General features: G+C 45.6%; 2 protein-coding genes across 2 annotated transcripts; one reads left to right on the plus strand and one right to left on the minus strand.

The window, feature by feature from the left end:
* Positions 1-1,721: 1,721 nt before the first annotated feature.
* On the plus strand, positions 1,722-6,135 carry PHALS_11598 (Protein with predicted involvement in meiosis (GSG1); the record flags this gene model as incomplete). Its single annotated transcript, XM_024726984.1, has 3 exons — positions 1,722-5,893; positions 5,974-6,012; positions 6,081-6,135. 3 exons carry the CDS (start codon positions 1,722-1,724, stop codon positions 6,133-6,135), a joined length of 4,266 nt encoding a protein of 1,421 aa, XP_024577606.1.
* Positions 6,136-6,287: 152 nt separating this feature from the next.
* PHALS_11599 (coatomer protein) lies at positions 6,288-13,019 on the minus strand (the record flags this gene model as incomplete). Its single annotated transcript, XM_024726985.1, has 2 exons — positions 6,288-9,138; positions 9,286-13,019. The coding sequence occupies 2 exons, from the start codon at positions 13,017-13,019 to the stop codon at positions 6,288-6,290; spliced, it is 6,585 nt and encodes a 2,194-aa protein (XP_024577607.1).
* Positions 13,020-15,077: the final 2,058 nt, after the last annotated feature.

Below are 15,077 nucleotides of genomic sequence, written 5' to 3' on the forward strand. Positions count from 1 at the left end.
TGTCAGTTCCTTGTAAAAATACTCATCTTAATGACCATCCAACATATTCTCTTTTTCAATTACAATTTTATCAATCCTCACTACGATGAAAACTAAATTGTTTACAGTCAGCTCTAGCTTTTTTTAAGTCCAAGTCTGGATTGTAAAATGGGGATCAACACATGCGAAAACAGCGAATTCTCCTTGTTGTATGATAACTTTTGCCGAAAGTATGTTATTGAGCATTCCATCAATTTTGATCCAGAAATCGTAATTTTGGTAGATTGCAAATTCAACAACTGCACGATAATGTCGTAAATTGATTTTTTAACACTTTTTTCGTCAATATATTGTCTGAGCCCTTCGTTTCAACTTCATCTTCTTTTTTCTCAAATTGATTTTTAATCTCTTCAATGACCGCTTGGTGGAACACTTACCCAGACCCCAAAGCACACGATGCTATTCCGAGAGTAAGCTTTCGAATCGATAATTGATGTGCAAGCGTGCATTTTCGATCACCGAGATCAAATCGTTTAAGATGCTGTCTTCGCTTCCTCCTTCATCAAGAGAAGAGAAGAGAATTTGTCTGTCCTCTTGTACGAAATTACATCTGCTTTTGCAAAGCAGTCCCGCAAAACCTTCGCCGATATGCCGATATGAGACTCCGTGTTACAAAAGAGCTGGTCTTCCGAACTTCTTTCGCCTTGTCTGTCTCATTTTGGTAGCATATGCTTCTAAACGAATTTTGAGACTACCTATCAGGTCATAATAGAAAAAACGATTTTATCAGCATAAACATATAGCGCATTTTCAGTGCAGCGATAGCTTCCGATGTCTATTGGCTGTTCCCACGACATAACATTAGGAGACGTAATACTTATTCCGTCTTTTCAAAAGGTTGAAAATGTCCTGGTGCATTATCAAAAACTGAACCAGCATCTGGCCCGTTTGGCGGCGAACAAATGGTCTGGAACTTCCTCAAAGCATTAGTTAAGCTTAGCAACGTCGACATATTCCTTCTATTGAGTACAATATGGCAATGGCCATGCCGCCCAGATGTGCAAGCTGGCTCATTGGATTTCCTGATCACTGCTACAGGAACTGGCTCAGGCCCGACTGCATTACAACAAACAATGAGTGTAACTCTCTTTTTGGAACTTTTTTTTGCCTCGAGCAATGATCAAATTCTCAGGAACAATACAGCAGAATAGCGAGGCGGCAAACGAAAAAATATATCTATGTTATAGACGCAATTTGAGTTAGATTCGTTAATCATATTTTCAAGTTTTTCCAATAATGAGGCTGCTCAATAGAGCCTTCGGTACTTCAGTGAATTCGTAAAGATTGTTTTGTGCTGTGGTTTCCAATCCAAAATATTATCTCTCATTGTAACTTCCACGCGAATTGCTCGAGCTTTAATTTCTTTTGTTGCAGCCAAAAAAATTTGGATGGTTCTGTCATTTAAACTACTAGGAAGGCTATTTGCCGGTTGCAACTCCATTTTCCAAATGTTTCAAAGTTGCCTCTCCCCTTGTCTTTTTTAATAAACGGCGCGAGATTTTGCAGACATGCGTCTACTTTATATACAATTCAAATTGTGGAAAAGATAGACGAGGACTGCAATGCGCAAACTTTCCGCACTAAGCAGCCAAGATCAAAGTGCGGACTTAGGGAAATGATTACTGTATTTTAATATTGTTGAGCTTGTGCCTCAAACAGCACAAAAACGGGCAACTTCCCCCATGGAATCAGTCGAAAGCTGGGTGCAAGACACTTTCGCACCTGTGGTGCTTACGTGCTCTACGTCGGAAGCTGAACGCATTGCGCGAAAGAACAACCTTTCGGTGGATAATCTACTGAACGGATTTGCGCGCTTGAATGACGCCGACACACCGCTGCGCTCTGTGACACATCCGATTCAGCTTGCAAGTTTCAATTTTCGCTTCATAGCGGCTAGTCAATTCCGTGCTATAAACATTAACGACGCCTCCAAGCATCTAAATGCTACACTTAAGCGCCACCCACCACAGTGTAAAGCAAAAGCGGCCTCTGCAGTGGAGCTCGACATTCCACGCGTCACCACCGTGAACGAAGTGGCCACGTATCAACGCTTTATTGGCGCGGATGCCGACGCAGAAGGCAATACCGACCCAATGCCATGGTATCACTCTTTCAAATATACACTCATGGATACGTTTCGATGTGAAGAATATAGCCTCTTATCTCATCCAGTAGCCATGTTGGTGGTTGTGAGTTCCACAGACCCGAATCCCCGCCACAGTTTCGAAGAATTGACTGCGCCTAAAAATCTTCCTCTGCCTTTTCAACAGGGATTGTACGATATTGCATTAGTGCCGAAGTATTACGTTGTGTTACACGATATCGTCGAGACAACAGACACGGGGATTGATCCCGAAGCAATCTTGACAAGTATGAACATTTCCACAAACAACGGAACAGTATTAAGAATCAACTCATTGTCTGAGGTAAAAGCTACAGTATTTTCACAATTTGCGACCGCATGGATCGATAATCCGTACGTGAGACCCCCACTGTTTTTAGAGCAACCGGAGACATTTCCGCTAGCAAGTGGAGCAGTAGGAGCATTTTTATCAAGTGATGATGTGAACCATCTTAAAGCATTTGTAAGAGAGTTTGGATTGCGTTTTGTTTTGTCGTCGCTAGAAGGACGGATATATCAGCTGAATGAAATTGTTTCTGCCATGAAAAAAGGAGTGAAGAATGTCTTTAAGTCGTGGCTACGTAAACCGAAAGATTTGCGTATGTCAAACGTCTCTGCTTCTGGAAACGTGTCTTACAAAAGCGACGCTATTGAGTCACAGACGCGTCTTCTGGCCGATACGGCCTTTCTTGTGAGAGATTACGAGCTGGCGTTGCAAATGTATCGATTAGTTCGAGAGGACTATAAATCGGACAAGTCGATGTTTCACTGCGCCAATGCAAACGAAATGATTGCGCTTTGCTTACTTGTTACTAAAGGATCGCCCATGCAGATGACAAATGCTTTGGACGCGGCCAATGCAATTTATGCCAAGGCACCATCCCCTTTGACCCAGCGTCTCGCTGTTCGGACAGCAGTAGTCGCTGGTGAGATCTACCACGCGCTGAGCAAGTCAGGGCTTTTTACGGACTACATGGACAGTGCGTCGGCTGCGCTTATTCGTGGCTCGTCAATGGAGCAGGGCATTTGTGCCGCTGTTCTGATGGAGCGTGCGGCTCTTTGTGATCTGCGCGCGCGACTTCCAAAGTATCGCAAGTTTGGCTTCCGAATGGTGATGGCTGGTCATGTCTACAACTCTCTGGGGCATGAGCAACACTCTGCAAGGTGCTACTCATTGGCACGAGCCATCTACGACTGTAGTGGGTGGTTTCTTGTCGAAGATCATATAAACTTCATGCTTGCGCAACAAGCTAGCAAGCTGGACGACCGCATGGCCTCCATTATTCTATTTCTCAAACTTATAGTTACAGGCCGAAATTCGGCTAGCCAGCAAGAAGCGATGCTATACGATTTTGGTCTGATTGTCAAGGACTATTTGGCGACAGAACTTGCAGACGTATTTTCGTCATCATCATTCTCTCACGGAAGTCCTGTATTAATCACGAGCGGTGATGGTAGCGTCAAGAAACTATTGGTTAGAGATTTGCGCATGCCTGAGCTGGACGAAAAGTCGACAGTTGTGTTTGCTGCGACCAATGCGGTTGGAATTGATAGAACGATCGATGGTAACCAGTCAGAAAAGGAGATGTGGCAAAACCTCTATGACATTCTTGACAAACAAAATCGTCTGCATCAATATGTGACGTCAAGCAGCAATGACGACACCAAGAGTTGGTTTGTGCCTTCTCATCTCTATGCTGGTTATCGCAATAAAAAAAATGTGGAGATTCTAAAGCCAGAAAATTACGTGTTAGGAGAGCAGATCTATGTTGAGTTTGTAATGAAGAATGCCCTATCGTGTGCGGTTGACGTCGAGGACATTCATTTGTTTGGAATGTTTGAGACAGCGGGTGACGGCAAAGACGTGTTTGACGTCCCTGAGAGCGTGGAGTCTAGTAAGCAGCGTGTTGTGATTAATAGTGTGAACCTTCAACTTCTACCTTGTAGCGAGGAACGTGTCCGCCTAGCCGTATGTCCGCAAACATGTGGAAAGCTTATCCTGACTGGCGTTCGGTGGTCGATATGCGGTGGTGATGTCCAAGGCGAGCACGCATTCGACATTCCTGGGCCCCTATTGCAAGATACACGAGCACATCGTGAAAGTCGAGCTCGTGCCCCAAACATGAGTCTAATCGCGAATGTTGTCGAGTCTATGCCATGGCTTGGGGTGGAAATTGAAGATAATACCGCAGAACATTTTGTTGGCGAGCTGATCAAGCTAAAAGTTTCTCTTATTAATTCAGGTACTGCACCTTTAGGTGGCCTGCAAGTCTGCTGTGCCGATTTGCAACTTTGCGCATCTAAATCAGGGGCGGTTGAAGATTTGTGCGGGTACATTGGTGCGAATGGAAATGTTTTGGACTTAAGCGCGATCATTCTTGCTCCAGGAGAACGAAAAGATGTTATCATGTGGGCACGAGGTGCAGTACCTGGGCGAAATAATGCGGCCCTTCTATTTAAATATACGACTCTAGTCATCAGCTCTAAGCCCATACTTTCGCGCACAGTAAAGATCATGCTAGCCCTAGACTTGCTCCCGTGCATCGACGTTTCTTACACGATCGAGCCAAGTTTTTGTGCAACGGGCGAATACATTCTTGGAATTACCGTGGCAAACCAGCGACAGCACCATCAGAACAGACGGGGAACTCTTGACGAGATGGTCCATCTGGAAGAGCTTATTTGTGTAAGCAGCTCCTGGGCTGTTGAGAAATTAAATCAAATGTCATTTCAAACTTTTACCGAGGTACGAGATTCGCTGCATCTTGGCTATTCTGAAGCCAGTACAAGTTACTTTCGCGTGGTGCGTCGACACAATGATTCTGCGGCAGAAAAATATAAATCATGCAAGTTACCTCTCAGTACTAAACAAAATGGGGTTGAAATTTCGGCGACGTTGCCGGTTGAACAATTTTTGTGCTTAGAACATGCTGCACAGCTTGCCCGTGCTGATAGCACCGGGAATGGTGATGGTGTCGACGGTAAACGTGGTGGCGGCTTTCGCACAATCCAAAGTGTTCGACGAGAAAATAAGGCGCTCAAAAATATTGCGGAAGACGGCGGCAATGATGATAAAACGCAGCAAGAGCCGCAGCCGCAGCCTACATCGAAAGACGCGCTGCTTTTTCACTCAAATGCCGATGGCCACCTAATCCTTGTTTGGTCGACAAAAAAATACGCAAATCACAGTGGAAACGAAGATGCAGAGCAGCATTATCAAGCAATTGGTCAGGAAAATATTCCCTCGGTCAAAATTCGCCCACCAACGCACGAGACTTCATCATGCCCTTTAACTGTGACGCTAAGTTACAAGGATTCAATCAACTTGCAGAGATCCACCAGTCCGGAGCTCAGCATCGCGGAGCTAAATATCTTCATGCAAGTCTGCAACGATGCAGCGCGGGGTTCAAGACCTCTGGATGTGACGGTTGAAATGCTTCATCCCGAAGAAGCTCAAAGTTCAGTTCCAGCTGAGTCGTCGCTTACTAAGCTTTACTCGGTCTCTCATTCCGGTGCCTTTCCTCCTCATGGTTCACCGCCGTGTTTTTTCTGGACCGGTATCACTAAGAAAAGGATTGCGCGATTTTCAGCAAACACCCAACTTACAATCAAGCTGAAGGCATGCTTCATTGCAGCGGGCATCTACAACTTGAATCGCCTCCGGTTCGTAGTGCAGCCTACTACGCCCGGACAGCCAGTTAGTGTGTTCATGCTTCCTGCTGAATATCTTGTGTATGTCAAGGATGTGCAAGCCACCGGGCTATCACTTCAGTCCGAAACCAAGCAGGCAATTGACGAATTGCTTGTCCCAGTGCTATGAATGATGTCAAAGTCATCGACGTTAGAACTTGGTAAGACCACAAATTGTAATTCGAAAAATGAAATTGGTTATTCTTAGTATTGTACCTGCTAATCAAAGGCGTCTTCGCTGTATTCTTCACGATGAATACTATCGTCCATCGATCTCAAGATAAAGAAGCACTGTGAGATCACATGGCATGACTATTTAACGGAAGTGCAGATCAGGTATGGCCTTTGCCAGCCAATCTGGTCGCACTGGGACCAACGCTCCATTACGAACAGAGACCCGGACACTATACGACTCGGTGGGTTCAATCGTGGAAATTTAGCTAGACATTAATCGCTTGTACTTTTGTTCGATAATTCGAATCTCCTCGTCCTCAGAATCTGACAAGCAGTATCCTGAAGTTTCGGTCGAAAACCTGATGCGAGGTACGCAGAAACTATGAAAATCGAGAGGTGGCGTCGTGAAGCAGCCACCGTGGTGGTCGACTAAGCCCCCAATCTTGCGTAGATAAGCATCGGGCGATAATAGTTGTTCAACGCGTGAAAGACTATCATCACTAGTATCACCAGCAGCTTCCGAAACATTGTCAGATTCAAGGGTAGCACATTTTATATCTTCGTTCTTAGCTTTAGTGGCGACTTCCTCATTCAATAAAATGTTAAGTTCACCGATTGATAGTTTGTGTGCACTGGACCCTGTCTCGTGTGGTCTGTCGCGACAAGGTTTGGCTTCAGGGCTAGTACATTCTTCGTTTACTGCAGAATGTTGCGTATTCTTCAGCCTGTTCGCTGAGCTATGCAAATTTGTGTCAAAATCAATTTCTCTGACATCGACACCCTCATTTCCACGATTTTGACATGAGCTCAGTCGCTTTGCTTTATTGCTTACAAGCGATGACGAAAGCGACGACAAGTTAGCGTCTGAGCTGCTACTTATTATAGACAGGCCCAGCGAGCTCAAAGAATCATCCAACTTATTTTCTTCTTTTTTGTCATCCTCCTTATCATGTTCATCGTCAGTTAAGTCGGAAATGGAGTCGTTTTGAGGACGTGGAGATGTTACTGTTTTTGACAGCAGAGAGTTCACATTGCCATTAATACGCTTGTTTAAATCGCTAGAGGTAATCGAGGCATTAGCCGCTGCCCCAGAGCTTGCAATACTTGTGTCTGAGTTATGAGCTCTGGTGTCGATAGGATTCCTCTCAAGGTTTCCATGGTTACTGTCGCTACTTGTGGCATGTAGGAGGTGACGTAGCTGAGTAATCTGTTCTTGCATTTCATGCAGCTGTCTCTGTTGGTTCTCAAGTATTTGCTGATGCTGGATAGTCAGCAGCTGCTGAGATTTACAACACCTTTGAAAATTATCGGTATCATGACTTGCAAAGTTACATTGAGTTGCTGCGGTAGCATCTTCACCTTCCTTCGATTCGGACAATAGCAAAGGCATAATTTCACATGCCTTACCGCGCTGATTGTCATCACTGACGGTTGCTGTCAACAGTGTTCCCCCTGTATTTGTACCATTTAATGCTGGCTCAGTTGCCGCTTCGTTAAATATCAAGCCTTGACGCGATGCATTCGAATCTCGAATCATATCATTCTTTAAAGCATCAGCTGTTATTGTCCATCCACTCGTTGCGTCATTCCTTTCTTCTTCAGTGGCACCGACTGACGTGATCTCGTGGGATGTGGGTAAAGACTTTGAATTAAATATCTGATCGTCAAAATGAATTTGATTATGATCTAAATCATCGTTTTTTTTCGAGCACAAAGCCATAGGAATTCCTACTCGTTTCCTCGCTTTCTCCCACTCTTTTGAAGTAGCAGTTGACAAACTAAATTCCACATCATTTGAGAATTTTGAGACGCCTATTAAGCACGACCGTCGATGCGAGTAAAGCTCTATTGGAAGTGGCATAGCTGGAGGTGATAGAAATTTCGAGAAACTGCACTCGAAGAAGCGAGGCAACGAGCTAATTACAGCACCACAATCAGAATCGCCGGAAGGATACAGCGCCACCAAGAAAGTATTTTTGTTGGGTCCCACACGTTCTTTAATTACCTCGGACATTAAGTAGCCAATGCATGCAAAATACAAGAACGGATCAGCTAATTGTCGTCGCGCTGTCTCTTCATTCCAAGCATCATCAATATGGACTCCGTAAAGCCAAATACCGACAACTGGATGCTGTAAAACAAAGGGATCGACTTTCAAAAGTGGCACCGCTTTTCGTGTTCGGTCAAGGGTAAGATAACCAGACCGCATATTCCCCGAGTTAGGATTAAACTCTCGCTTTGCTAAACTTGCAGCCAGTGGCGTCATAAGCAACGGCAAATTTCGTACAAGTGTAAACTTAAACAACAGTGGAGGCGCCACACATTCGAGCTGGATGTCCAATTGTGCAGCATGCGGTGATGAGCGAAACAGGAAAAGCTTTGGCTGGAGTTTCGAGGAAAGACTGTCAGCATACTCGTCTTTATAGGTATTTTGTACCGCTTTGATAGTACAAACGTAGTTCTTCAGTAAAAGTTCTGATGTGCTCCCACTATACACCGGTAAACACCACATACCAGCAGCTTTTGAGTCCATTGCCTTTGTTTTGACGTGCTGTAAACGAATTTTTCTTCCATTAACAGACGACAAATCACTATACAGATAACAGAGCGCCTCACGACTGTCGTGCTTGCAGAGATTCTCACCAAACAGCTTATACAATTCCTTTAATGCATTCGCCGACACAATGAAACGCGGTAAAATTTGCTCAAGTGATACTTCAATTGGCACCGCTGACAAAGGTCGACGATCCCAGAGTACAGAGCGCGTCGTTGGAAATTCGATGGTTTCAACATGGAGTCTGAGTCCGCTTCTTGGTCCCGCACTCATGTTAAGCGGTGCTTGAGTTTGACTAGTTGTTCTTTTCGCAGAGAAATCGTATGCACTCGTGGAGAGCTGAGAACGGTCTGAGGTCGTTGCGAGCGGACGCGACATGTCATCATCTGTTGAGTCCGAAAAGAATGCAGAGGTCGGGAATCGACGACGCAATTGTCTTGCGCTGCAGCGGTCAGTTTCTGTAAAGGTTGAGGGTCGAGCACAAGGTTGCAGGTGCCGCGACGGTGTCGAGATAGTCCGATCGCTATCTTGCTGCTCTTCGTCCAACTGCGCGAAGTGCCTACGAGCATGCATTGAGCAAAACAAAGGGACAAATAGAAACTAGGTATCGGTTTTTATCAAAAAACACGGAGACTACACTGGATAAAATAGGACGCATTTCATTTAGATCTTAAACTTGCACCGTTTGTCTGCGAGTGAATCTTACTGAGCTGTAGTGACGACTAGACCGATAGTTTCCTCGCCAATATTTGAAATGCCACACACATCGCAAAGTGAGCCCTTACTTTGCTGATGATACGCGGCGGCACAATAGGGACAGCGCACATCAGGCTCGCCCAAGTAAATCGGCGTAAAGTTGCGCGCGTCCAGCACAAACGGCTTCGAGTCTTGATAATCAATGGCATGCTCATTGCGCGCCTCCTTTTCAGCTTTCTGCAGCACCTTCAGCGCAGTCAAGCGCAGCTTCTCATGACGCGGGTGTTGTGATACCTCTGGAATTTCTAGCAACCGTCGACAGAACGATGCCGCAGTGATGAAGTTGCCAGCTTTGAATGCGTTCGTCATGGCAATCTTTAGTGTCAGTACCAAATGCGGCATTTGCAGCTCACAGTGTGTAAAGTAAGCACTGAGTTCAATGTTGCGCTTCGGGTGGCTTTCTAGAGGCACGGTGGCCACATCGGAGCGAATGCGGCAAGCAATCAGATACTCACGGCAGACTGTCAGTAAACCTTTTACCTTCTCTGCTTCCTCCTTCGAATCCACAGCCAACAATGGAATTGAAAATATTATTGACTGACAATGCGCCTTCACGTCTTCAAACTTGGCACCTGTGAATGAACGGTATGCGAGCTTAAGTTCCTCGACGAGAGCTGCAAACGACACGGCCACTGCTGGCTGATTAGCATCATTGCGCTGCAGCCACGTGCGCAGTGACGTGCAACTGCCTTGTGTGGATAGCATCGCTGAACCACCCGAAAAAACTTGAAGGAACACAGGCTTCAGAGGCTTGAAATTAATGACACCGATCTGGCGGTGCAGTAGTTGCATGGCAGTCTGAAATGAACCAGCAGCCACATGATCAGCAGCCAAAGATGAATTGCGCACCCATTGCACTGCAAGACTCGAGCCAGCCGAAGGAGCTGCCACGAAGCCAGCTCCCGTGCTAAGATTGGCAAAGTCGTCTTCCAGAGCAGACGCGTCCGTGCCAAGAGAATGATCATCAATCGTAATCGAGTCATCCAGGTCAAGGTCACCATCCATTTCCATATCCCAGGCATCTCCGGCGGCATCCATTGCCAAATCAATTGATGACTGACGCGCCGATTGCTCCTCAACCAACCCGTGACCCGTCTCCTGTTGCGGCTGCAGACTGCGCTCGGCTTCTCGTTTCTCTGCGGCGATTGCGTGGTCTTGAATCGTAGGCTCATTAATTTCCACAAGCGCCCAATTTTCACTATCAAGCCGACTTACACACGGTGGCGGGGATAGTAGGGTCGGATTGGATAGCATTTCTCGCGCAAGAAAGGCATTCACATCAAAATCAGGGTTTGTTTCCTGTAAAAGTGCACGCAGCCGTTCTACATGGTCATTAAGACCATGCGTAGCAGCAGTTAAAAGTGCAAGACCAAACTGACCAGCTGCTTCAAGGGTCACCACCCGAACTTCGACGTCGCCAAGGTACAAGGCATTGTGGAAGCGTCCCATTATATCATTGCGCACCTCAGCAATCTTGAGCATCTTTTTTAGTCTATCACGATTACCAGTGACGAGGTAAAGAAAACTCAAGCGCTCAAAATTCTTTGTGCGCTGGTATGCCATCTCCACAACCTGAATATTACCCTGTCGAAGCGCCTCTACACCCAATTGGTACCAGCATTTATTGTCATCCAGCTCGTAGGCTGAGTTCAGCGCTACCTCCAGATTACCACATGAGATTGCAAGCTTAAAGCGAGTCTTCTCGTCATTAACGAAGTGCAGCGCAACTTCGGGGTAGCCTTTTTTTGTTAGATAGGAAATAATTGCTTGGCCACATAGTCTTGAGTGACGAACCATTCGCATCACTTCAGTGTAGTTTTTCTTGTTCAAAGCAATTTTGAATTCACACTCTGTGAGATCCACTGCCATCGTGCGCATTTTGGCTTCACGGTCAAGACAGTAGAGCTTTGAGCCATTTAAATGAGTCAGGTACACCGGCACATCCAACGTGCGAATGATACCCGCGTCACCATTCGACAAAGTGTATTTAATGTGATTCAACGTCGTGTAAACAAAGATTTCTGCGGGAGAATTGGACCAAATTCCGCTTTTTATTCGTACCGACTCCGTGATGGTGCTCAAGTGAGCAAGCTGTTTGTCTGCTAACACAATCGAGTGCTTGCTGATCAAAGCCACGTAGTCGTAATTAGGGCTCCAAACAACGTGCTTCACGCGCGGAGCCTGTACATCAGCCAGTACGCGACGACTCTGCGTCTCATAAAGTATCATCTTGTCGTCAATGTGAAGTAGCACGCGGCCTACGACACCACCAAAGAATAGACCATCCACTGTGCCATTAGGCGGGGTGATCTTCTTAGTCACCTCGTTCTGAAAGTTTTTGATCACAATATGACGCGATTTATCCAAGACAGCAAACCGGTTACGAGCAACAAACACAGCAAATAAGCCTGGGCCACGGCTCGATTCAGACGTGTCGCCACCTGAGCCATGAGTAAATGTCACAAGCTCGTATGAGCCACCATCGGTGTCACTCGTCACCAATACACTTTGAGTGCTTGAGTTTTGGTCGTATGGATTGTAATTCAGGTGACGCGGTAAATTATTCAAGCCCGTCCCGGTTGTACCCGTGCGACGAACAGCAGCAACTGGCACGTCGCTGCCATCAACAAATGAATACATGCGTATGTAGCGCTCTTTCGTATAGTATGCGCGGTTCTCGTAAATGTCTAGAGCCGGACGTTCACGTTCCAGCTTGAAAACAATCATGCCAGAGTCATGGCCAGCAGCCAATAAATTTTGTGTCGGGTGAGCCGAGAGCATCCAGAACCGATCGTTCTCACGGCGAAATGTCTGCAAACCCATGCGCTTCGAAATATCCCAGACACGAATGGAGCGGTCCTCGCTATTTGAGATAATGAGCTCGTGACGCGGATGGAACAGCACGCACGAAATGTTGTTCGTGTGTCCACGCATCGTATCGACCTCCCAAGCTTTCGTCTCATTAATACGCCAGAGCTTAACCTGACGGTCATCAGCACCCGAAACAATAAGAGGAAGTGTCGGATGAAAACTGGCCCAGTTCACACCACGATCGTGGCCCTCGAGCACATATTTGACGATTGCATCACTGGCGCCAAATATATCATGATTATTAGATCGGGACGTCGAGTGACCAACTATATCGTCCATAGCTGTGGGAGCCCCACGCACAGTTTTCTTACGCAGGCCTGTGGTGTCCCAAACTCGCACGGTCTGATCCAACGAAGCCGAGACGATTAGATCGTCTTTGGGATGAAATTGCGCGCACATAACATAGTGATTGTGGCCTGTAAGGATTGAGATACACGAACGCGACTGCCAGTTCCAAATTCGTATCGTCTGGTCGTCACTACAGCTAAGGATCCATGGATATTCGTGGTGGAATTGCGCTATACGAATGTAGTCCAAGTGACCTAGAAGCGTGAATAGGCATCGACGCAACTTGTAGTCCCACACTTTCAGCTTGTAATCGTCACCACCTGATACAAACAGCGGCTGAGTGCGGTGGAAGTCTACACCACGCACTGGTCCATCGTGCTCATCAAAGCGATCTAGCAGTGTACCCATACGGTAATCCCAGAGCTGAATCACGCCATTGTGGAGCGAAGTAAGGATCCAGGGCCGGCTCACGTGAAATGCCAAGCCTTTTACGCGGTTGCTTTTGGATTCGAATTTAGTTAGCATTGCCGTCAGATCCTGTATGCGACGCCGAACCAGAGACGCAAGATCTGTTTCTAGTTAAAGGGGGCTAACAGCTACGTGGCAAATACTAAGTTATTGGTCGAATATGACGTTTGTGACCAAATTTTGTCAATCCGACTATTTTATTTTTATTGCAGTCGTTAGTACAGTAGGTAAACGATTAAGTACGTAGTCTCACCGAAGTATGCACTCCAATCGCACAAACTGCGCTAGGTGCGAAAAATAAAGTCTTTTATCTGTGACGTCTATAAAAGTAAGCAGGACAAACAAAAAAATAAAATATTGGAAGTATATGTGAGAGTGCAGAAACGCCAAGATACCATTTTGCTTCCCATCAGAAAATGTTGCTCGCTCGTTGCTACTACAACGAAATGAAGTGCAAGGAGAACTAACAGAACAATAACAGTGAATTATATTTAGCGCAGTAAATTATCTACTTAGCAGGCAGTTGTACGATCAGTTACCGGTAAAGTTGGTGGTGAGCAACAACATTAATGAGTCACAGCTTTTTATGGAGAACCGCTACGCAGCTTGTGAAAGTAAGAGAATATATAGCATCTAATCAGACTTAACACTATGTATTGTGAATTTGTGTCTGCTAATTATAGTAATGCTCGAGAACACCATGCGTCAGAATAGATGCTGTTCTACTTCTAAAGACCATCTTGTACACAATAAAACAATGAGCAGCCAGCCTGGTAGTGAGTGTGTGCCCGGGGGCACAGGATGCTGCCCTCCCCTGCCAGTTGCTAGGCTTATGTTGCAAATATTTCCTTTTTGTTGACTTGATGAACTTTGTTTACATCAATCAATTTGTGTACGCGGTTCATTTGCCCGCACAAATGTCTCCATACAGACCACGATGGCAAACTCTGTCAAGACATTCAAATTTTTTTTACTGGAATCGCTCGAGAAGCTATCGGGATCAAGACTAATTTTCCGATCAAATGCTCGACAGAAAAGCTCCATCAATTTTACGTACTACGTGTAAGAGGGCGCTGTTCACAAACAGTCCCTCAAGCACAACATACACGTTTGTGCGACATGGAAGCGCTTAACGTGGAGAAAGAAGGACAATCCCAAGGAAGAAGAACGACTTAAGTCCTTTGAGACAAATTTTTAACTGAATTTAGAAGTTTTGGCTCCTAGCTACGTGCAAAATACTCTGAGGGCTTCCAGAAGTTTTACATATAAACATTGGGCTTCTATTTTATTAATCAAGCGTGTACTGAGGCTGAACCTCAGCTTCAACTAATAAAATACCTTGGGTGTGCGGGGCTTGGATTTTGAAAGCTTGAATTTCAACTTTAGTAAAAGATATCCAGTAGAAGGGATTACCCACTTCTAAAGACAGAGACACGTCGGTCTCGTCACCAGTACAGATCCCCAAGTAGAAACCAGCATTCTGTATCACACAGAATGTTTGCGACTTCATATAAGAAATCACGTATGCATTTGGAATTATGATCTTCGTTATTGATGTCAATAATGCATTACTTTCTGTATCTTCATGTAATGGCTAAGAGTAGCCCATGACATCATCCACTCCTGAAAGTCAAAAGTATTTTGATACTTTTGCTGATTTTTAAACAGCTCACTTTCCGATGAACAATGAAGCGATTTGTGAACAAGCCAGCATGAAAGAGCGTTCTTCACCTAAACGGCAAAAAACTCATTGACGTTTCCTCCATTTTTAACCGTAATGGAGACAAGAGGTTATATATGGAACATTTTTTTTCGTTGGCGTCGGATCGACGACCGTGATGATCCGACCCAGCCTATCGCAGCTGGGCTTGACTCTTAGTGGACATGTGTTCGCCTTGATAACGAGATTAAAATGGAGCGTCATCATTGCTGAGTCGTCGCTGGCAGAACTCCCAGTCATGACCGAGCGCAACGAAGCTCTGGTCGTCGTAGTGTTGCACTACAAGCGATTCTCAAAGCTGCCGACCATGTCGGAAACATCAGACTCCAAGACCTGACGAGGTTCCCACGTGTCTGATACTGATGGATAGCCGCGCAACCAAACTCTGTAGAAGC

The sequence above is a fragment of the Plasmopara halstedii genome (assembly GCF_900000015.1).
Source record: "Plasmopara halstedii genome assembly, contig: Scaffold_555, whole genome shotgun sequence".
NCBI lineage: Eukaryota > Oomycota > Peronosporomycetes > Peronosporales > Peronosporaceae > Plasmopara > Plasmopara halstedii.